This window comes from Aythya ferina, assembly GCF_964211825.1.
Source record: "Aythya ferina genome assembly, chromosome: 3".
NCBI lineage: Eukaryota > Metazoa > Chordata > Aves > Anseriformes > Anatidae > Aythya > Aythya ferina.
In genome coordinates, this window is record NC_140298.1 from 22,688,987 (window position 1) to 22,714,002 (window position 25,016).

The following is a 25,016-nucleotide window of genomic DNA, read 5'->3' on the forward strand; positions in this document are numbered from 1 at the left end:
GACAAAGCTTTATGACAATTTTCCTAGACCATCTCTTCCTGCTTGTAACCATCCCTACGGATAGAAGGCTTTTCCTATTATCTAACCTCAGTATCTCATGCTACAATTAATCCTATTATTCTTGTCTTATTTATATGGATTATTCCCTTCTTTGCAAAGTATGCTTCTTACAGAAAAACAAATTTCTGCATCCCTTCTGGTTTTCTGTTGTTTACACGCAACACTACACAGTCTCTAATGTGACCTATGAGGACAGGCTTTTTAAATAATTGTTGATTCTCTCTGCCTGGCTTCCCTCCAGCTACTTCACATTTTTCTTGAAGAGGAAAAAAGTTACCCAACATTTGACACAGAGCTCTAGCCAAGGTCTTAGTAGTGTTGAGTGGAGCTGAACGATTGCTTCATGCATTTTATAAGTTACAGTTCTGTGTAAACATCCTCTTATTGACACTGAACATTTTCATAACAGCCAGGTCCTCTTGACATGCTCAGGTTGTGATTCACTCCCAGCAGAGCTTCTGCTAGACCTTGGATTTCCATCCTTCCCCCAGCACATGTCAGGTCAAGCCCTTGTTCATAAGCCTGTGTTTTAGGCTGGCTTGTTGCTCACTTTTTTCCTCCTCCTTTTCATTTTTAGAAAGAGCATGCCAAAGCCAGTTCTTGTTATTATTCTTTCCTGGAGTTCTCAGTACCTACCCTCTCTTTCTTCTGCTGACAGCATGTGGGCTGTTCTTCTTCACTAACATGCTGCTTCTCCCCACACCAATAAGGGTTTTCCTGGGTTTGTTTTTATTCACATCCAGACAACTGAAGAGAAAACAGCTTATGATCTGCATGAGATGCAGTCATCCTCCCATCTGGTTTCATTTGCATGGCAAACACAGTCATGATCGTACCAGCTCTCCAGTCCCTAAGGGCCCGCAAAGCATCCACCTTCCTGTAGGTTTGTCTGCCGTGGCTCAGGACTCAAGGTGACCTGAACTCTCTGACCAAGGCTGTGGGGGTCCCTGGTCTGGCAGAGTAGCTGGGGAGCTGGGCAGGGTAGGGACAGCTAGGGGCATCCCTCAGCCCAGGGCATCAGCTCGTGGCTTGGGGTGTGGATGCCAACCCAGTGGCCAGCAGATTTTCATGGGAATTCCAGCCCAAAACAAAAGAAAAACTGAAACAGTCACAGAATCACCTCTGAAAAATTCAAGCATGCAAAACTCCCAAACTCAACCACATGAGTAATCTCATTAAAACACCCTATCAATAAGTCTTATACATCATGAGCAAAAAAAGAGAAAAAACATCTTTTTCACCTTTGCAAGTTATATTTAGTATCATACTGTCAAAGGACTATCACGCAATATCAGTGCATCAATATTTTCTAGTGTAGATGCAGTTCTGCACTTTTAAAAATAAAAATGGTCTAATAAGCCATAAACTTAAATTCCTTGAGTTATCTTGTCTGATTCCCTTAGCAGAATGACTGCAATACAATGCATACAGCAGTGTAAATCTATAAATCTGTATTCAAATATTAACCAGAAGCTTTCATAACAGAAATTAATGAATAGAGGTCCAGAAATTTCATAAGGAATTAAATTCTGCAAATTCTTAAAAGGCTAACAAAGACAGATTTCATAATATTTTAAAGAGTACCTCTAGTAAGTTCAGTATTTTGCAATGATATTAGAAACAAAAATCACTTAACTGACTAAAAGGCTTGAGATGTACTTCAAGGCTGGTATTACAGCAGTCTTAGCTCGTTTGCTAGGGTGACAATCATGAACTTCAGCTGGTAGTGCAAACAGCTCTGGAAAGCATGGGACCTAAAAAGAAAGGGGTGGCAAACAAAGTACTAATACCCAATAGATACAGCTCTGGGATAAACCTGAAATTATGGTGGCAATTGAGAAAATTTCATCTGAAAAAATGGCAAATCTTATGTAAGCAAGAACAGAAGATAATATGCAATATATAGAATCATAAAATCATCTTGATTGGAAAAGACCTTCAAGATCACCAAGTCCAACCATCAACCTGGTCTACTGAGTCCCATGGCTAACCCTTAGTGCCATGTCCATACATCTCTTAAATACTTCCAAAGATGGGGACTCCACCACTTCCCTGGGCGGCCGGTTTCAATGGCTAACTACCCTTTCTATGAAGAAAGTCTTCCTAATATCCAATCTAACCCTCCCCTGGTACAACTTGAGACCTTATCATCACGTTCTGTCACTTATCAACTGAGAAATGAGACTGACAACCTCCTTGCTGCACTCTCCTTTCAGGTAGTTGTAGAGCTATGAGGTCTCACTTCGGTCTCCCCTTCTAAAGACTAATCAACCCCTGTTCCCTTGGCTACTCCTCATAACTCTTTTTTTTTTTCTAGTCCTGTCACCAGTTTTATTGCTCTTCTCTGCACATGCTTGAGTAACTCAATGTACTTCTTGTGGTGATGGGCCCCAAACTGAACACAATAATATCCAAGGTGTGGTCTACAGTGCCCAGTACAGAGGGACAATCACTTCTCTACATCTGCTGGCCACACTATTTCTTATGTAGGCCAGGATGCCATCGGACCTCTTGGCCACCTAGGCACACTGCTGGCTCATGTTCAGCCAGTTGTTGAACAACACCCCAAGGTCCTTTTCTGCTGGGCAACTTTCAATCCAGTCTTTCCCAAGCCCATACCAGTGTACAGGGTTTTTGTGGCCCAAGTGTGGGACCTCACACTTAACCCTGTTGAATGTCATTCAGTTGGACTCAGGCCATCTATCCAGCCTATCCAGATCCCTCTGTAAAGCCTTCCTACCCTCAAGCAGATCAACAATCTTGCCTACCTTGGTATTGTCTGCAAACTTATTGAGTGTGCACTTGATCCCCTCATCCATATCACTGATAAAAAGGTTGAAAGGTTGAACAAAACTGGCCCTAATACCGTGCCCTGAGGAATGCCACTGGTGACTGGCCGACAACTGGACTGAACTCTGTTCACTCTTTCTCTTTGAGCCTGGCCATTCAGTCAGTTCTTCACCCAGTGAACTGTACAACTGTCCAAACCATGAACAGCCAGTCTCTCCAGGAGAATACTGTGGGAAACGTCGTCCAATGATTTACTAAAATCCAGGAGACAACATCCCCAGCCTTTCCCTCATCAACTAAGTGGATCGTCTTGTCATAGAATGAGCTCAAGTTAGTCAGGCAGGACCTGCCTTTCATAAACTCATGCTGGCTGCTTCTGATCACTTGATTGTCCCATACATATAGTATAATGACACTGTGTGATGTTGTTCAGGATGATATGCACCATGACCTTCACTGGTACCACGGTCAGGTTGATGGCCTTGTAATTCCCTAGATCCTCCTTCCTGTCCTTCTTATAGACTGGAGTCTCACGTGCTAACCTCGTCAGCGGGGACCTCCCTGGTTAGCCAGGACTTCTGGTAAATTATTGAAAGTTGCTTGGTGAGCACTTCTGCCTGCTCCTTCAGTACTCTGTAATCCTGTCTGTAATCCTGTCTGGACCCATAGATGTATAAACATTCACATGATGTAATAGGTCACCTACAGTCTCCCATTGAATTATAGGTGCTTCATCTCCTTGTCACCACCTTCCAACTGAAGGGGCTGGGTACCCTGAGAACAATTGACCTTACTAATGAAGACTGAGGCTAAAAAATACATTAAGTACCTCAGCCTTATGTATTGGGTTTATGTGGCAAGAGCTTGGTAACAGGGGGGCTGCAGGGATAGCTTCTGTGAGAAGAATCCAGAAGTTGCCCCATGTCAGGCAAGAGCCAGCTCCAGCCAGCTCCTAAAGGGACCTGCTGCTGGCCAGAGCCAAGCCAACAAATGATGTTGGTTGGACTTCTGTGAGAACATATTTAAGAAAGAGAAAAAACTGCTGCACAACAGCAGCTGGGAGAGAGATGAGTGAGAAACAGCCCTACAGACCCCCAGGTGAGTGCAGCAGGAGGGCAGGAGGTGCTCCAGGCAGGCAGCAGCAGTTACCCTGCAGCCTGTGGAGAGGTCCCTGGTGGAGCAGGCTGTCCCCTTGCAGCCCATGGGTCCCACATGGAGCAGATCTTCATGCTGTAGCCCATGGAGGAGACCCCGGTGGATCAGGTGGATGTGGCCTGGAGGAGGCTGTGGCCCATGGAGAGCCCCCATGGGGTCTTCTCCCATGCTGGCTCAACTTTCGATGTATTGGAACGGTCTTCTCCTGTGTCTTTAAGATTTCATTCTTGAAGAAGGTCCAACATAAGAAGGTATCTTACCATTCAATACCCACCAATCTTACCATTCAATACCAACCACTACATTCTCATCAGCGATACTGTGAAATAATTGAGATTATACTAATAATCGCTTCTCTACTACACAGTGCTGTCTGTTTTTTGTCTCCATTTGCTTCTTACTACCATATACCATTGCTGACAGGGTGCTCATAAACACATTCTTGAATATTAACAGCAGGTCTATCATACTGTTATCCTGATTCACAAGTGATATTGCTAGATGCTACCACAATGCAAATAAATAATTATTCATTAAAAAAATAACAGAGCAACTTTTAGTGATCCTCTGTGTAGAGCAATAGAGGTATTACAGGTTTACTTTGAATATGAAATCAGAAATGGGTCTCTTTTTTTCCTTTGCTTTTGATTAGCCCACATGACGGCAATCTCTGTCATTAACAAATGGTGAATTCTTCCATAAAACACTGCTGGTTTAACATATGTTTCAATTGTGCAATACCAAAAATAAGATGAGAAATCTGCTTAGCTTTCCATAAGCATATGAAGCACTCAGGAATTTTCCTGACAAATAATGAATAGCCTATAATACCACAAAGGTGAACCATTTATACATGTATGTCTTTAGCACAATGCTCTGGCATGGGATAGAGTAGAGAAAAACCAACAATAACATCTACACAAATCATGCCATTGCCGCACCCATTTCATGTGCTCTGCTTAAACAAAACGACTGTCCCACTGGAACTAGATAATGGCTGAACATGCTACATACCAGGGGTTCTCCTGCCATCCCAGCCTTCAGGTGGGAGCTAGTGAAAGAAGTGAGAAATGGAAAAAAAGGCCAACTAGACACAGTTTGATAAGTCAAAAGAACTGAAACTGAACTTTATTTTCTTTTAAAGTATTCTACAATAATGGCTCAGAATACTACCACAGTGTAGAGGGACAAGGCAGTGCTCTGGGCTATGACTGTAGATTACTCTAGTGTATATATTTGCCAGAGCTTAAGAAAGGTTGAAGCATAGCAGTTCAACATTTCTTAAGCAAATATTTCATAATTTTAACAATTTCTAGGTCTTTCATATTATAGCAGGATTTATCAAATGCAATGTTGTCACAGAAGTCTTGCATAAATACAAATATTGATACTTTACCTTAAATATTGTATATCATATAAATCTGCCTTACCTTTAAAAAAATCTCCAGATCATTATGTGACCTGGAGTCTCTCCTTTTCTTTCTCTTTAAGAGTTTTTAAATATATATATATATATATATATTTATATATATTTGCTATCATACATCAAAGTTTATACGAATCTCATCATTTCTGTTGTATTTTCTGCAGACATGGTCTGAAACAAAATCAACAAGTAAATCAAAAGCTTTCTGGTTATCATACGAAAGTCAAAGAGGATTGTTCCTCTTTTTTGTGTGTGTGTTTCAGTAGTAGTATTTCTTTTAATCTTGAAAGCTTTCTTCATAAACTAGAGGCCCATAGATCATTTAAAGCAGTCTTTATAAGCAAATTTACATACTTTGACATGCTTTTGTGAGGCAGTTAGTATCAAAATCCAATAGTATTTCTACAGAACCATATGACTTTCTGCGATGCAGATATACATTTCATTTCTAAAAAGCCACAGTTCTTTTTCTACATCTGCTCTCGTCAAATCCCCAGGATTCATTCATAAAACTGTTTTTCCAAATGTTGATGCTGTTATCCCCACTGTGGATTAAGATGTACACACAATCTGGTGACATCATCGTGTGGAAGGTTGGTAAGTACGAAAATACCCTCTCCAAATCCACAGATAGTCTTTTCTATCTCTAAGTGTTCTGTATTCATGTCACCAAACAGTGTAATGCAATGATGACACATCTCCGTGCAGGCTAAGGGTCTTCTTCCATCAAAGGAATCTCTAGAGGTAAAAAAGAAATGGTACTGGTTACTGACTGTAACTTCCCTTTAGATCTTTGCAGAGTGTTATTATTAGCAATTCTGCAAAAAAAAATATAAATGGGCATTGTAAAATCTGAACAATATATACAGTGTCTCCAATTCTATACCCATTTATGCTCTAACAGCTATATGAACATTAAACTACTCAGACTATCCATGTTTTCTAAAACAAGTTAGGCCCACCAAAACCTAAGTGCAAACATCCCTTCTACTACATTAAAGACTGACTCAACATTCAGAGTAAGCAGAGACTTCTACTGGCATCCTCATCATTTCTCCCACCTCCTTCCAGAAGTCCTCTTCCACTTGTGATGCCATTAAAAGTTAGCCCCAACCCTATGAAGCAGGAAGATTTCCTCCACCTAAGCTTCACACACATTTCTCATTTAAATGACTCTGAAGAAAGCTACGTAGTTCCCTTAACATGTTAAGTAACAAACCATAAGGCTCTGTTAGAACTACATGAAATTATATCAATGCATGCTCATGATTTAAATGCAGACAATAGTATATGATGATCTCCCTTCTAATACATGGTCCTGTGAGTAGGTTCCCCTTAATGCTGTGACTCCCACGTCCAAGGCTCAAAATGTATGTAAATGCATACATGCCTTAGACTGAATAGTTTGCCATATATGCAGACACAATGAGCTTGTTTAATAAAGGCTGCTAATTCTGTCTGGGCATGAAAATATGATTTTCTTTCCATTTTAAGGAGAAAATCATGTTCTTTGTTGTGAAAACCACAGTACATAAGGGAGTTAAGAATGTAGCAGTTGAGGAGCAGATGAACAGACCAGAACAGGCAAGATGATGTTTGACTTTGCTGCTGTATACAGGCACACGCCGTCATCCCCGTTGATGAGACTGCTGCTGCCTGGTCTGGAGAGAAGCCTTCTGGCCTGTCCTACCCTCAGGGAGTCAAATCCCTTGCACCACAGTTAGCAAGGACATATCATGGACATGAAGCTCAGTAGCATGGTTTTAAGAATGTCCAAATTAAGGTACGGACTCTGCAAATATATGGAGAAAGTAAAAAGCAGGTCAGCTGGCTTTATTCCTGCTCTGACTGTACAAATGAATGGCTCCTGCTTATGGACTCACGTATCTCGCTTATGTAAGACTCACCATCTGTAATATCAATCCGTGGACTCGTGGACACAGCCTCTCCAGGAGTGCTACGGGACACATCAGTTCGATCTGACCCAGAAAACGCTGCTGCTTGGCACGTCGAGGATGAGTACAAACTTTGGAGCAGTTCAGAGGAGCCTAATTGACTATCACAGGTCTCAGATTCACTAGGCAGCGTGTCTGTAATCCTGGGGCCAGGATAAGCAGGAGGACTCTGATCTTCTGTCTGCAAAATACGCCCCTGGTCTGTTGTAGCTGAGTATCCAGGTGCTAGAGCGTTCAAGCTGCTGCTTACAGCTTCATCATAGGAAGGCAGCATGACAGGAACACCATCCACCACCACAAAGTCAGGGTCACCCATGGAGCCCTCCTGGTTGCCTCTAAGTCAAACAGAGAAATGATCGCAGAGAGCCAGAGTGTTTCAGAAGCACATTGGAGCAACTGCTGAATGCAAGTAAACACAACACTTTCTAATCACGTAAAGTGATGCTACAGGGTCATTAACATTCACAGAAATGTTTGCTTCACACTTTTGCAAAAATCTGTTCAGATTGACAGTCAGGTAGAATCTGTTACAACTGGATAAATGAAACCAAGTAATGTGAAGCACAGTTTAGAGAAGGGAAAGAAAACAGGTGCTTGGAAGAGATAAGGAGCACCATTTGTTGTGCCACACAGACAAGATATCATGGATATGAGATCACAAGTGCGCTTCACCAGTCAAGAGTGTTGGAACCCCTGGAAAGATGTGGGCTAGAGCAAAAAAGTGTTTACAGCACAGGTACAGGCACTGAGCTGGCTATTATCGGATGACAGGAATCAATCTGGGGGCCAGATTTGTGGCATCCTTCAGGTCTTGCTTTCAAAGGAAGCAAGCCTTAACCAGCACTAGATTGGTTTATTTTTAAAACAAATTATTTAAATTGTGTTGGGAAGATTTGATAAACCCTGAAGTATATTTTTTGTAGTCAATTAAATCACAACAGAATCCTAGCAGGAAGGAGTTAGTCCCAGATCCCCTTAGGACATGAAAACATCTGAAAAGAATAGGCCAGAAAGCCATTTCAATAACTGAGATGAATCCAGGCTATAAAGATATCTGTGGTGCAATCCTTTACCCTAAAGGTTTTCCTAGTTATATACATATATGTATCCTCCCCATGTACTGTAGATATATATGTTAACATACACATTAATGATACAATCCATATACTTTCAGGTACACGTACTTATTTAACCGTAAGTCTGCCAAATTCATTCTCCTGCATTGACATAGAGATATATTTAGTGACATACAGTTTTTTTACCTTTCCTTTCTGTCTGTGGTAAAGACACAGAAGTGAAAGAAAGAGAGAGTCACCCAGTCAAGGTCCATAGCAAATTGAGCACAGGCTGAAATGTAGAGACAGATCTAAACCTAGATACATAACAAGCTTTACCTAAACCATAGCATGCCTGCCTTTGTTTTTCCCATTGCAAGATAATAATAATAGTACCCACCTACCTGTCTCTTGAGGAGTGCTGTGCGAATCAATGACAAATGCTCATAGCTGCACAGTATTTTATGGAAATAAAGGTAGATGTAGGAGATGTTCATGAATCATGATGAAAATAATACTCATGAAGGGAAAGCAAACTTCTAATATAAATTTGTCCACAGGAAGGAAAAAAAAAAAAAAAAAAAAAGAAATTCTTTCTTAAAACTTACATTACTGAACCCACAGTACTTAAAAATGAATTCCCCTGGCACCCAAAAATGACTATTTTAAAGCACTGTCAAATATTTTTATATGCAGAAGCAGCAATTCTCAGTAGTAGAGCTGCAATTACTCCCAGAATGAATCTGGAAAACTTTGGCTTTTGTCTTAGTTGCAGAAGGAACTACAGTGGCTTTCCAGGGGTGCCTGTCTGTGTAGGTAGTTCAGATACTTCTGTTCAGTGCAAAGGAGGTATCTGCAATGCTCAGGAGCCATTCTGCTTCCTCAGCAAGGAGCACTGAATGTGAAAACTGAATTAAGGGTTTCAGTGTTCAAAAACAAAAAATAATCAACCAAACCAAACCACCACCACCACCCCAAAAGACAAGCAAACGAACAAAAAAACAGTACAAACCTTGGAAGGAAATGTGTCTTAAATTTGGTCTGGAACATCCTGGCTAAAATGACCAGTAGAAGTACTAATAAAACACTGGTAGCAGTAAAAGCCACTATTTTCCATGTAGTCAGGAGGGTCTCCTGTGTATTTGGCCAAGTTTGTTCTGTAACAAAAAGAGAACAATACCACAATTGTGCTTATTACTGCTGCTATTTTATATTAATTCTGCAACAATAGTCAGAAGTGCCAGTTAGGGTGTGAGATTTCTTACATATGTGTTTTATTTACAAACAGCCTTAACAGCAAACTGTCACAGAGGCTAGACCTTGTTTTTTCCCCTTGATGTTTCTTTTATGCATGCAATCTTGAATTTGCCTTATATACATACTAAAAAAGCCACAAGACATTCCAAAGTACATTTGAAGAGCTAACTGTTGAGATGGTTTAGGATCATTCAGGAATAAAATATATAGTATTTAATGGCATCTAAAAACCAATGTTAATCACTTAAGCCTAAAACAAATGAATTTCACCAGGCTTTTCTAACCTACTGATTTGATCTAAAGGAGATGGACTATAAGAGGATATGCCATTGCTGCTCCCTTACCTGTTTTGACACAGTAGACTTGGTAGGAGGGGAACCACTCTCCGTACTGGCAGGTGATGTATTTGTAGTCATTGGTGAGGGTGTAACCAGGATCACAGTAAAACTCCACCACTGTCCCGTGGTTGTAGCGCTCGCAAGGCCGTGGGTGGCAGATATAATCTCCATGGCTCACCATTGGAGGTAGTGGACAAACTTGGGCAGACAGAGAGAAAAGGAGAAAGAAGTTAAACACAGCCACCTGCCACTGTGCATCAAAACACCCTTCCAGGCTCCCTGCCATTTCAGGACGCTATGTTTGAGTGGCACCAACCCGCTACTGCTGGAACACCACACTCCTGTCCATGCCAGTGAACGGGTGCATACACCTCCTGCAGAAATGTGAAGTTTGAAAACTTCATAGGAAGTTTTTGGCTCACACTTACACCAGAAAGCACTGCAGTCACCTGTTTTTTTAAAGATATGACAGATGGTATCAGTGAACCCTTCCAGCCTCTGGGGTAAAGGGGAGGAGGAAAACAGAAGGGGGCACATGGGTATGTAGGACAACTCTATGGGAATGCAGGGGGACAGCCAAAGAGAATCTTTTTCCAAACGAAATATCTCAAATTCAGCTGTATGATCCTATATCTTTTTCATTAGCATAATTGACTGGTTATATGCACTAACTAAATTCTGAAATAATCACTTTTAAAGATGAGTTTGCCATCAACAGTGCTGGAGGAGGTGCATGGCACATGACACCACTTAAGCAATTACAGTTGTACAACTGAAGTTTTGTTTAGCTGGGCTCAGACTCCACAGGTGTTATTTGTGTTTTGTTATCTCTGAACAGCCCTACTGATTCCAGTGGGATTGCTGGTGGAGTGAGGTATTAAATATAACAGAGACTAAGCTTGTGTTAATTAAGTACAGTAGTTTACATAAGGTTATGTATATAAGATTGAATTGCAATATAAACATGTGGAACTTTTATTGTAGACCCAGAAACAAGAAGAAATGCCCTCTCACATTGCTGTGAGATGAATTCAATAGAGAACTGAAGGAGCAGTCTCTAGGAAACAGCAGCAGGTAAAGCAGCTTGCAAGCAGTATTTTTCTGAAAGAGGATGTTTATTTACTGAATAAGTATTAGTTGAATATTATTTTCTTAAGTATTGCTCCTAACACAGAGTATAAAAAAAATCCACTAAGTGTAGTGATGTCTAAAGTGGCCACATATTGACCTAAACAGTGTTTCAGTAAGCTATTTTTTTTTTATAATTTTTTTAATCCCCCTTCAGATACAGTAAACTAACTGCGTCAGTTCCCCATCTGCAGGCTGCCTGGCCCCTTCACTTCATGCCTCTCTCATGCAGGCCATCCCTACTGCATTGATTTAAATAATGAAAATGCCATCTCTGAAGAAGAATCTTCCCAGAAATTACAATTCAGCTGCTTCTCTCTGTGAATCCTGTTACATGAATAATGCATTTCATAAAAAAAAAAAATACACAAGATATTAAATGAATCTTCAAGAGAGGCTGATTACAATGTGCAGCAATGTCTATTCCTCATCCCCTGGGGACATGGTTTTGTTTGCATTTTCCCTGGCAAGGCTTAATAATAACTTGAAATCAGAGCAAGTAATTCACATAGAAATTCACATCCTCAATACTCTGCACACTTTCCAAAGTCTCTAGGTCCATGAGAAATAGAAATGGTTTACTGAGAGGTCAAATTGATATTGAAAACAATTTTCTTAATAGGGTAAAGGTGTCAGTCTGAAATAGCAGGAAAGCACCTTTTGTCTATATGTGGGATCATTCCTTTATTAAAAAGAGAATAATCAGTGAAAGCATAAAACCAGGCATGGAAACCTGGTATATTTTTATTATCTACATTTATAGCATGCCAAGATAGCAATTTAAAATTCTTTGCAACTGACTTTTGGCAAACTAAGACAGGCTGCAAGAGATGTGTGGATGCACATTATCCTCCTAGCAACAAGGAAAATGAAGCACATCTTATCACAGGGAGCAACCGCTCAGAGAAATAAATTTCTCCTCTCCAGAAATGTACCTGATGCTATTCCTGACACTCCAATTCCCTAACCTATTAACATCATTAAGGGCCAAAACAGCCTTCTGAATAATAAAAAAAAAAGCCTCAGTGCTGGTCTCCCAGCTTCAGACTGACACCGTTTCCAGTCAGATTAAAAACAATGTACTGTGGGTACAACCCGTATGTGGAACTGCCAGTCTGTTTACAAATGGAGATGTGTTTTATAAAACCTGAAAACAAGAGCATTACTCTTAGTGTAGGATATGTACTTAGTGCTAAAAATGGCTGCCACTCCATCTACTGGTATCCTCCATATTTTAAGGGAAATGATCATGTACTGATGCCTCCTGGAAATGTCTGTAAACATTTCTTTAAAACACTGTACTATGTTAGCCATGAATTAAAGATTTAAATGTCTGTGCTTACAAACAACGCTTGTATTAAATGCTTTTACAACAAACAGCAGTTGCAATGGAGCAGGTTTGCAAATGAAGGAGTTAAGCTCAATGGTATCAAAGCTTTATTCTTATGTCAGGTAGGGTGTCAGAATCTGGGTTTTACAGTCACATGGGGTATCCCTCATCACCTCCTGTAAACGCTTTGTTCACCCAGTTTAAGGAACCCTCTAACAGCTGTGTGATCAAACTGGTCCCCAAGTGCCTTTGCAAGCATAGTGATTAATGATCAGTAAAACTCAGGTTCAGAGTCTCTTTTTCCAAGTGAAATCAAATCAGGTGAGTTATATCAGCAGCAGTCAAAGATGAACTTGTTTTCATCTCTGGGCAGTTAGTCATACACCTAGTTCTTTTCTCAGCTCACTCCATTTCCATAATCATCTTTGCCCAAGATCATTTACAGTCAGTGGAAAGACAGCAATGAAGTGGCCTTAGCTTTGATCACAGAAGAGCAAGATTTTGGCTAGTCTAGAGGGCTGCTGAGCACTCTTGGCTCTCAATAGACAGAAGGTTTTTAGTGAAGAGTCAGTTGTCTTACAGGACACTGTAAGTGTCCTGTCCCTCACCACTGATACTTAGCATCGTGCTAGATACCAGTGTATGATAACAGTTACACATACTAAAGAAATGTGCCAGATCAAATATGAAATAAAACCCAAGTGGCAAAATTCAGTCCACTGAAGTTTTCTAGGGAAGTTAAAATTTTTGCAATTCCAGTGATCATCCCTTGGTGTATTTGGAAATTACAGGCCGTGGATTTCAGACAAATGCATCAAACTCACAGAATGAAAATAACCACAAACAGACTAAAATAAAAGTGTTCTTGACAAGTAAATTTTCACTGTCAAAGCTGAATGGAGTATGGATAATAAATAATCAGAGATAAGTGAATTCTACTTCAGGAAGTTCTTAAAAAAATCCTTCATGCCGTTCTTAAATGTGACACCAAATTTTTATTACCAACAGAGTTCAGCATCTTTTTAACATTATAAATCTTTTAAGTCTTTAATGTACTACTACTAATAATATCCTGCATAAATAATCCAGCAGTATTTTCAGACAGATAATATTAACCTTTGGAGCATGTCTGAAGTACAGACATAAGTCAGGTAGTGCCTGCTGGGCATTTTGCAGCCCATGATCAGGATCTCTGCATCTTTATTGGCCACAGACTGCAAGGGGACTTACAAGGACTTTACAGCACAGCATTCTTAGCCAAAATGTAGAATCATTAATCAAAAAGAAAGAACAAATGTGTTTATATCACAAATAAATCTCTTCTGGGATGCTCTGGACTACCAATGCTCAAGGAAGCTGAAGGAAGGAATTCCTGATTTGATCTGACAGCCACCTCCTCCTGCTCTTAGGAACAGTTGGAGCTCAGGTCTCTCCTGTGAGATCAGCTATGGGCTTTCTTCTCTGGCTGATTTTAATGAAAGTTTAGTACTCTGAGGAAGAGCTTAAAACCTGGGTTTCAATTCAGTCCTTATGTTTCAAACACAGTCACATGCTGCCTCGGAGAAGCAGACCTACTTCAGGCTTACAGATTTATTTTTTTTGGAACAAAAGACAACAGAATACTTCCCACCTTAGTGTATGCCTGCAGGTAGCTCTCCCTTTCATGAGGTGTCAAGGCCACAGGCTTTGCTTTCTGAGCTACAGCTTTCACAACCCAGGGCAGCAATCAGGCTTTGCCAAAGCATCTACTGCGTTTTATCAGCCACCAGACTGTAGGAATGTCCATGCATGTCTGCTGTTTATTGACAAATAAAGCATTTTTAATGGCAGGCTAAATGGTGCAGAAATTAAGGTTCCTCAGCTTTTCCAAAAAAAAAAAAAAAAAAAAAATGATTCCTGCACTTTTGGTACAAAAACGCTCAGTGAGTAACATCAAGCCACCACCGTGCCCTCTATGCTTGCTGGTGTGATCCCCAGTAACTGCTGTCCCAAACCACACAAACTGAACTGAAAACCCACACTGAGTATCTGCAGCTGTGCTCATGTCCCAGGGACAGCAGAAATATCTGTAACATTCTCTGCAAGGGAAAGCCCAACAAAAGGCAAAGGTGGCTCTTTCCCCCGGTGTTGCCAACCAGAGCCCCTGCCAGGGGGATATAGGCAGTGAGCACTCACACATTAGAACAATAAATGGAGTTCACCGAGTCATTTTTTCTACCCATTACGGTCAAGAATCTTATTAAACACTGCCCAGAGGATACTGCAGTAATTCTGCACTGCTGACATTGAGACTGTAGGAGGGAGTAAGAATTTCTGGCATTAGCATAGTCTCGGTTAACACTGATGGCACAGAATAAAGATGTCATGTCACTTTTTAAAAGCCAGTGGTAGAGAGATGGAAGTGGAGTTGCAGATATTTACAGTGCTCCAAATTTTAATTTTTGGCCAGTCAGTTCATTGGCATTCTGGCCAGTAGGTTTAGTCTTTGCTCAAAATAAGCAGGATGTAAATTATTCAGGTTTTGCCTAGCCATGAGCCAAACACAAGCCAAACAATAAATGTAATAAAGTTGTGAAATACAGGGCACTTATGCTCACAAATAAGCAAGAATCTGATTTTCTAGCTTTGAATTTTTGTATAGTACATTTTTTCTCTAACCTTTCATGTAGGATTCTGGTTACTAGGTTAGCTGGTTTAACTGAAAAATCCAGTGTGAGGCCAGCCATTTTGTGTTGCACACAGGGATGGACAGTGTTAGAGACGTTTGCAACTAATCAAAAATAAAGCTTCTTCCAAACACACCATGAATCCCTGCTTATTATGCAAAGAATGATAAAAGATTAAGATGAAACTTCATGATGAGGGAGACACAGATGAAAAACTGCAGATTACAATGCAGAGGGGAAACAATGCTGTATATTGCCAGATAGTAATCAGAGGTACAGAAAGCACAGGCTTGCCTATGGTGGACACACCATCTAGTTTGTGCACAAGCTGGAAGAGAACAAGGGTTCTCCTGATTCTTATTTGTCATTCTTGTATGTGTCACAAAACTAAGTAACATCAGAAATCTGGGCACCTGTCCTCTGGCTACTGCAAGTCTCTTCTTGACAGTATAGTCCCAGCCTGCCTGCATTCAAGGAAGGTGAACACCTTCTGGAAGGTGAATATTCCTGGAAAACCCAGGGGAGTTTCTCTTCTGTTCCAAATTCACCTCCTAATCACATTCAATTTTCTTGTGAAGGAAACTCCCAGGAGCCTTCAGTCATCACTACTACTGTTCTACCTTGCCAATTTTACCTTCATGTAACTGTCTGCAGTGTACTCAGTTGAGGTAGACATCCCGCTGCAGTGCATGGGGCATCCTTAGCTCCGCGTATGTGCTAAGCAAGAGCAGGGCACTCAGTAAAGGCTGTCTCCTCCCCCAAAACATAAGCTCTTAATTCCCTGAAAAAGCCACTGAGGGACCTATATATATTTCTCCCCAAGCTGGATGCCTTTCAGCCCTCTCATCCTTGCCCTGCATGCAGCCAAGAGACCAGCTGGCCAGCTGATGGTGCTGTGCTTGATCACCAGATGGGAGAGTGCAGTTGGGAGATAGAATTGTTTTTCACAAAATGGTATTTTCATGTCAGAACTGCTACAATCCATAATTCAGTTCTGGTATATTGAATATGTATATTCAGTTACATTTCCAACCACTCTTTACTTCGAGCCATCGTTTATGGCAAGAAAATGCAGCAGTGTGCATACCGGCAAACCTGACTTCCCATCCAGGATGGCCTAGTAAGGATTTTTTTTCCTATATTGCCGTTGTACAAACACATCCTTGTGTATGTAGACTTTGAAAAATATTATTTTTTATTTTATTTTATTTTTTTTTACAGTAACATGGAAGATGAAGGTTATGTTTGTTCCTTTTCCTTCTTTGTAAACACTGTGCCAATAAAACTCAGTTCCTTGGTTATTTCAATATCATTACCCTTCAGACCTTCAGAATAAAATACTCATCCGAGAAACCTTTCTTACATAACTCAACAATTCCTGTCCTGTGAAGGGAGAGTTAGTGCACATTATAGCTGTACTGGAGTAAGTGAGAAAAAAATTGTGGCCACTGAATTTGCATTTTGAAAGTAAAGACATGTTTTGAGGAATTTTCCTGATTATTCCCACAGCAAAGCAACAGCATGAACAGTACTACCAAAACGGAAATAATGGTGGAAACAACTAAGTATATAAAGTCACTCCTACTAAGCTCAACAGTAGACATAATATAAAGGAATAAAGATACGAGATTATTATTTTGAACCCTGAATTTTCCAGTAAATTTATTTATTGAAAGCCTACAGCAAGGATTATTCAAAATACTGTATTCTTAGCCAATAATTTCCAAATTCTTCTCCATCTCCAGTTACTTAACCTTCACAGTGCCACCTACATTTTTTTCCTCTGAAAAGACACTCGGTTGCAGTTAAGCAACTCCTTACAGACCATTCAGTAAGTCACTGGCAGCTGTACCTTGGGTCTCATGACTCCCAGACTGCTTGCTCCCACTCCTAGACAACCATGCTTTAATTTGGTACCCACTAAAATTACAAGAGTAATCTTTCAATGTGCACACAGTAGGAAGCACTTTTCACCTTCTACAAAGTGTGAAATGAATTGAATAATTAAGATTTTAGTGAAAATCCGTTTCTCTGGTCTAGTTCTGACAAACACCATCTTGCTGAAAATCGCTATCACTGGCACCAGCTGTAAGAGCCTAAATGAAGCATTATAAAACTTATTCCAAGCCTATTTTAACAATAGTTTAGCATTAATTGATTCCCAAAGGGAAACAGAAGGTGATTTACAATCACTTACACGTAGAGCTTGTTTATTACTTGGAGTTATGGAAACCATTTCACAGTTGCAGTCAGCTGAGCTCCTACATGAGTATCAGACCGAACTCACCCTCACCCTCAACAATCCTGCCATTCATAGCATAACTGGCAGTAAACTATTGATCTTAATGCAAAAGCCTTTATTTTCAAATGCGTTTCACAGTATGTATGAGATGAAACACATCCCACGTGAGCTTTCACCTGTAAATTATAAGTTCAAAAATGTGATTTTTGTTTAAACTGCAAACATTGATTATGAGCTTGCCGCAATGGAGAGCTAGGGTTCTTTTAGCAAGACACCCATAATTATCTTCAGGGAAATATTTATATTAATGATTCACATGGGAGTGCTTGGAACACCATGGTCTCATTTACAGCAGATCATTTTAGCTTTCTTCATCTCTCAGTCCTTGTTTTGTTTCTTCCTTTTCCCGTGAGTGCTTGACTTTATGATCAGTAATGGTCTTTTTAAGACTTTGAGAAGCATATGCTGAATATTTGGCCTAATTTCTGAATGTGGAGCCAATTGCTTGCGACTATTTTTGTATAGAATTGATGCCATTAAGGTGTCTGATTGCCTGAGCTCCAGCTGAAGCCAGGTACTGTACTCCAGTGACCTATCATTAACAACTACATTAAAAAAGAAACAGAGATAAATGCTGAGGCTGGATTCCTGTTAAAGAAATATTCAGAAATGAAAACTTTAGTTCGATAGTGGAAAGACCATTCTTCTTTTCTTCTCAGGTCAGTGCTTTTACTGCATCTGATGGTTATAATAAACTATGCCTATTGTATATCAACTTGTGATTGGGATGCTTATGGGCTGACTGCATTCATTGAGTTTAATTGGGGACTGCACAGACACCTAACAGGAAGGAATCAGAGAGCTGCAAAATAAGCCAGGCTTGGGTATTTGACAGTTGTCACAGGATAACCCCAAACCTGGTAAAGGTTGGAGAAAAAAAAAAGGTCAAAGTACTCAGCAGTAGAATGGAGGTGGAACAGGGAGACAGAACTGTTGGGAAGTTGTCTAAGAAGCCCAGACAGGTAAAAACAGCCATCAGAGATGTCTGAAGAAGCCAGTGCTCACTGTGAGCTGAATAAGCCAGGGTTATCCCATTATAACTCTCTTTAATTTATTTTTCTTCTTTGTTTATAAGAAACAATCCCTTGAGCCTGCCTGGTGTCACCTACACCCATCATTAGATATTGATGAAAAGAAGGAATACCAAATCCAGCTGCACTTGCTGGGATAAAAGAGACATATCCTAAGGCTTGGCTGAAGGCTGAAGAAGTCAAAATGTACCTCCTGGGAGAAGGAAAATCACAAGGCTCTATCCCCCTTGGAATGATGCTAAGAAAAACAAAAAAGGAAGGAGGAGAACTGGATGATAAAGCCACAAAACCAATTTACAAGACTAAGGAGAATCATAGAATCATAGAATCATAGAATATCCTGAGTTGGAAGGGACCCTTAAGGATCATCAAGTCCAACTCTTGACACCGCACAGGTCTACCCAAAAGTTCAGACCATGTGCCTAAGTTCACAGTCCAATCTCTTCTTAAATTCAGACAGGCTTGGTGCAGTGACTAGTTCCCTGGGGAGCCTGTTCCAGTGTGCAACCACCCTCTCTGTGAAGAACCCCCTCCTGACGTCCAGCCTAAATTTCCCCTGCCTCAGCTTAACCCCGTTCCCGCGGGTCCTGTCACTAGTGTTAATGGAGAAAAGGTCTCCTGCCTCTTGACACCCCCTTACGAGGAAGTTGTAGACTGTGATGAGGTCTCCCCTCAGCCTCCTCTTCTCCAGGCTGAACAGGCCCAGTGACCTCAGCCGTTCCTCATACGTCTTCCCCTCCAGGCCTTTCACCATCTTCGTAGCCCTCCTCTGGACACTTTCCAACAGTTTCATGTCCTTTTTATACTGTGGTGCCCAGAACTGCACACAGTACTCGAGGTGAGGCCGCACCAGCGCAGAGTAGAGCGGGACAATCACCTCCCTTGACCTACTAGCGATGCCGTGCTTGATGCACCCCAGGACACGATTGGCCCTCCTGGCTGCCAGGGCACATTGCTGGCTCATATTCAACTTGCTGTCTACCACGACCCCCAGATCCCTCTCTTCTAGGCTAGGAGGTATGAAAGAATATTAGTTTCTGTTATTTATGTGTAGTTATCAAGTTATCCACTGGTGAAATTACTTCTATTTAAATGTTGGTTTTTGTCTCTGAAAGTGAACAAACCTACACTGCAAGTAGACTTTCTAGAGTCTATAGCTACACTTCCCATTTTTTGTGGAAGATGTCCTGTGACTGCACTATGTAGCCAAATTTAATGAACTCGTCCATAAAGCACAGAGAGATTTGATTTCAAGCTAGACAATGCAGTGTGTTTTTCCCTTCTGAGGAGCCTTGCCATATAAAGTTAAAGATTAATATTATAAAACAGCCCTCAGGGATAAATTTTGTCTGCTTTCCCTTACCTAATCCTCAGTATATTTAAAGCACTCTGGATAAAATACTAAGTGCATCTGGCAGCTAACATGGAAATTCAGAGCAGAAATTATGGCTCTATAAAAGAGTCTGGATGTCTGGCTGATTCTGGAAATGCTAAGGAGTTTCTGAAAGGTACACTGGTGTACCTGTGAAGGTATAATAACGATTTATTTTGACACTCCTGTGCATCAGGCAGAAACAGAAGACATAAAAGAAACAGATTAGTTGTTCTTCTGTTGTTTACTTGAAAAACTAAGACTAGTGTGGAATGTATCTATTTCAATCACAACAAAGATCAATGAAGATTTCTGCAATGAAAAAAAAAAAAAGAGTAGTAATATAATAGTATTTATCATTCTCATACAACATTTTCAACTTGGAGACTGTTCTCTAAACTCTCAATCCCTTCATCCCACCCCCAACAAGAGCTGTACAATGTCCACTTTTGTGTATCATTCTGTCTTCAAATATGGTCTAGTTTTCTTTCTACTTTACAGTGCATGTGCTGCAATTAAGTGATCTGATGATTATTAAGCAGTACAACCATAGAACAATATGACTTGTCTGGTGAATATTTTATGTCACTGTGCTCTTTCTGGTTTTAGTTCATCTCCTCACTTCTTCAGCTGTGGATAAAGATCTACAGATGAAAGTCAGAATCCTCCAACAGAAATAAATAAATAAATAAATAAATAAATAAATAAAAATAGACATTCCAAGACATCTATGAGCAGCTCTGGAAAGTGTTCAACTTCCACACTTGCACAAGATATCTGGACATATGTACCATTTGTACAGCCTTGGGTGATGAACGAACAACAACCTACAGTCAACAACCCTTAGAATTATTGAATGTCTTTTTTTTCAATAAAACTGTGTGTAAATACATCACACCTGCTTTATATGACCCATAAGACCCCAGAGTGAAAGACCATCAGCCTATTTCAGTCTTTGGCTATTGTACTAAAGGAGTCACCAATGCAAAGGCATTGCCCAAGTAACAGTGCTTATAGGCATTGTTGCTGCTATTTGAGCATTTACTGTTGCTTATCATTTCTGAGTTGTGAGAACTATTTCTCTGGGCCACTGAGTATATTCTAAAACTCCTCTGTGGTCAGTTTTGTTAAAAGCAAGGCTATTATGTCTTGTGTTAATATCAACTCAGTTAACTTAGATGATGTATTTTGCAATATTTACTTAATTCTCCCTTCTGCCTGCATGCTCAGTAGTTGTAAGCATAGAACAGGATCTCAGTATATGCTTACCCTAATATCTTAACATTATAGAACAGAACAGTTGAGTTGAGTTGAGTTGAGTTGAGTTGAGTTGAGTTGAGTTGAGTTGAGTTGAGTTGAGTTGAGTTGAGTTGGAAGGGATCTTCAAACATCATCATGTCCACCTGCCTGACCACCTCAGGGCTAACCAAAAGTTAAAGCTTGTTAAGGAGGGCATTATCCAATTGCCTTTTGAACTCTGACAGGCATAGGACATCAATTACCTCATTAAGAAGCCTTTTCCAGTGTTTGACCACCCTCACAGTAAGAACCTTTTCCTCGTGAACCTCCCTTGGTGCAGCTTTGTGCTCTTCCCATGCATCCTGTCATTGGTTACTAGGGAGAAGAAACTAGCAGTTGGCTGTCCATTCCATTTCACGGAATTCCCTACCAGTACGTTTTCAGGTGCTTGCTCTCCAATGTTTTGGGAAGCCATTTAATTTTTCAGGAAGTTTTTATACTACATATGGCAAAATCTTCAATTTAAGGTCCTTTTTCCTCCCAATCTTTTACATATCTGATTATACAGAAAGCAATCAATAACTTCTATTAATTTCTACAGATGGATCATTAACCCCAAACTGGCATTTCAAAAATCATACTAATAAATTAGCATTTTCCTTTGATTTTCACGTATCCTTAGAATTGTCTAACAAGTTTAGGTACAAAAGAATATTTACAAAACTTCTGCATAGTAATGAAATTAAAAAAAAAGGGGGGGAGGGAGGGAGATATAAAGAAAGTTGAAGACATAAATCAAGGAATAAAAGTAGTAGAAAATTCAATGTTAAGATGTTTCAGCTTATCCCTTAAATGACTGTAACAATCCAGTAAAACAACACAATTTCCTCTAACATCATTCTCAGAGATAGCTGAACCATTTCAACTGAAGCTTCCCAAATGATTCAGCCTGAGGCAGACACTCAAAAATCAATCTGAATGTTTAAATTTGGCAAAGTTACAAACATTTAAGAACAGGATCTCATAACAGTAAATACTTGGCAATCTGAGCTAGCGGCATCCTTATTTGCCTGAGCTATAACAACTTCCCTGATCAGGTCCAACAGCTGTTTCTGAGAAGCCACTGCACAACATTGCAATGTTGGCTGCATATCAGCACCAGGTAACACAATTTTTATACAGAAATGTCTTCTTTCCTATCATCAAAATTTTCCTGAGTATGACATAGCCTCTCACAAGAGTTTGTGGAAGCTCTGTTTTTGCTGATATTGAGAACAAGACTGGGCTGACTGTTAGAAAGCATGCAGTAGGAGTGAAAGGATGGATGAGATGAACTGATTGTTCCTTCCAATCTTCATTTATTTTGACTCTATATGTGAAGCATATAGATGCTGCCAGATCACTGTAGCAAACCCCAATGCATACATACAACTGCTTTAGAGAGACAGCTACTTGACACAAAGTTGAAAGTAATCCAAGTGGTCCCTGGTATAACCATGCGTTTAAATGGTGTGGAAGCTCTTCATTCAGAATTAATTTGGCTTCAAAAAGAGACAAATTTTCAAAAGATTGACAGATAGCATTTGTGCAATTGCACATACATTTAAGACATTCCCTCTGTAAAGGTTTATAGAATATATATATAAATGAGAAAGAAAAATTCTGCTTACAGCAGAATAAAAACTCTAAAATGTTTTACTGTAGCTTCCTAACAACCATTTACTTTTAATCATTACCATATTAAAATACTGAAAAGGAAAATTTATTAGGATAAATTTTGAATTGATCCTGGAATGAAATAAATTGAATTAATTTGATATTTGCAGATTTCCTCTGTTAAAAAATACTTCTTGGTGAGATTATACAACACACATAAAAGTAATGCCGAGAAATGAGCTTGACATTAGTATGCAAGGTGCAGAATAAAAAAATATGTGGAAAGGGAGTTTTGTTCTCTAATTAGAGTAGTAGGTTGTAGCAAGATTCCTGGAGTCTGCAGCTCCTTGCATAAATCACTTTAACACTTTCAAACAAGAGAATCTAATGTTGATTTAATGGATTTAATGTCAAAATTTTCTGCATACAAGCTGAAGCCTACCTAAAATATCATTCACAGGTGGAGTTGGTGGTGGTGGCCTTTTAGTGATGGTGCTCTCTATTCTACCAGGAGCAGCTCTCTGTCTCAGGAGAACCTGTCCTTGCAAGTGGTATGCTTACAGATGCGGAATTCAGTCTCCTGGGGTTCACTCAACACATGCATTGATGGGACCCCATATGAAACCACCACAAAAAGTGTCAGTTCTAACAATAAAAAAGAGCAATAAGAAAATAAATAAAAGGAAGGCTGGATCTAATGCAAAACTCAAGAGGCATCCCACATTGCCCTGACCCAGTGGCTGGCACACACAGATCCCCTTATTACAGTTTGTCATGGCTGACTGGGGTAACAACTTCTGACATATTATTTAAAATGTAGGACTTTCAGGGCAGCAGCTCTTATCTCATATTTTAAGGTACCATAAAAAAAGACCCTCTCCATGACATTTTCATACAAGCAATAAGTAATGAACACAAACTTGGAACCTAGCTTGGCTCAACTAATGTATTTTCCAAGATATTTTGATCAGAGCTGGAATGCTCACCTGTTTTAAAGGAGGGTAACACACTGGCACAGCATTTTCTGTTTCATAAGCAGGTGTTTCTGTATTTTAATGCTCTTATCTTCCTAACTAGAGAGTTGTCATTATTTATCAAAGCTATTACATTTGCTTGATCAAGGCTAAAAGGGACTTTCTAATTCTTCAAGTTACATATTTTCTGTGATATAAAAAACAACAACAAGCAAACCTCTGAAAAATGGATTCCATAGATCTGGTCTGCAATTAATCTTTTATGGTATGCTAAATCAAAATAAAAAATAAACAAACAAAAGAAAACAAACAAACAAAAAATCATTGTATCATTCCAAAATTGCAAAGGCATTTTTAGTTTGGAATCACTGTATTACTTTTATGTAGTATATCACTTTGTTGACGCTGTTGGCAAATTTTTGCATTCCCAGGTTGTTTTGCATTTAGCTCCCTGACAAAGGTACCACACATATATTCCTATTACTGCTTTCAGCTAAATTCTACTTATAGATGTCTACCTTACAGGCTTGAAACAGCTAAAATATACCTTTTTTAGGTGCATGAAATGCAGAGGATGTATTTGGATTCTGATAACTTCCTGGGATATTTTATTTGAGGTGCAGATTGAAGATGGCAGAAGGTAATCCACAAGGCTTTGCTCACGTATGGAGTAGTCCATTCAGTGTCTTTGTTTTAAATGTATGGGATACAAATATGAATACCCTTACAATATCCTACATTCCAGCACTGCAGCTGTAGTTACAGACTATTCCTTTTGGATTGGTAAGATCCAATGCACTCTGGTCACAATTCTCATGCTCCTAATCAGTAAAGTCAATCACTGTGGTTGCAAATCCTTAAGGTTAACTTCTACGAGAGACAACAAATATTCAAGTGTGCAGCATCATGTGTCACTGAATAATGTTTGCAGCTGACACAGCCCAATCCAAGAGTTTGCATGGAACATTTCTTGTTTCACATGGAAATCTGTCTGTACCTATAGAACCACTGACCACCTGTAGATGAATGTGTATTCCATAATTCCCTCAGTATTTTCATTAGAAAAGCTGCAAAGAATTCACATTTTCAAAGCAAAGCAATGACCATTGTTAAGAACTTCCCATCTTGCACTGAGGACACCAAGAGAAGAACCATTAGCTGGAGAACCCCAACAGCTGACTGTGCAGTGAGCCAGAACTGACTGCATGTGGGGAAAAAAAAAAAAAAAAAAAAAAAAAAAAAAAAAAAAAAAAAAAAAAGGTACATTCTGCATGGCCTGCAG

At 39.8% G+C, this 25,016-nt stretch overlaps 1 protein-coding gene across 2 annotated transcripts in view; it reads right to left on the minus strand.

Annotated features, from left to right (window-relative positions):
- Positions 1–5,102: 5,102 nt before the first annotated feature.
- Positions 5,103–25,016, minus strand: part of SUSD4 (sushi domain containing 4) — a 74,492-nt gene continuing 54,578 nt past the window's right edge. Inside the window, exons 6-9 of one of the 2 annotated variants that reach the window (XM_084513861.1) lie at positions 10,043–10,234; positions 9,454–9,598; positions 7,339–7,721; positions 5,103–6,169 (exon numbers count right to left, since the gene is read on the minus strand). In XM_084513861.1, coding sequence (XP_084369987.1) covers positions 6,141–6,169; positions 7,339–7,721; positions 9,454–9,598; positions 10,043–10,234 — 749 coding nt within the window. In that variant the 3' untranslated portion in view covers positions 5,103–6,140. Of the gene's footprint in view, positions 6,170–6,746; positions 7,224–7,338; positions 7,722–9,453; positions 9,599–10,042; positions 10,235–25,016 lie in introns of those variants that run through there. The other variant, XM_084513862.1, reaches the window with a different exon arrangement.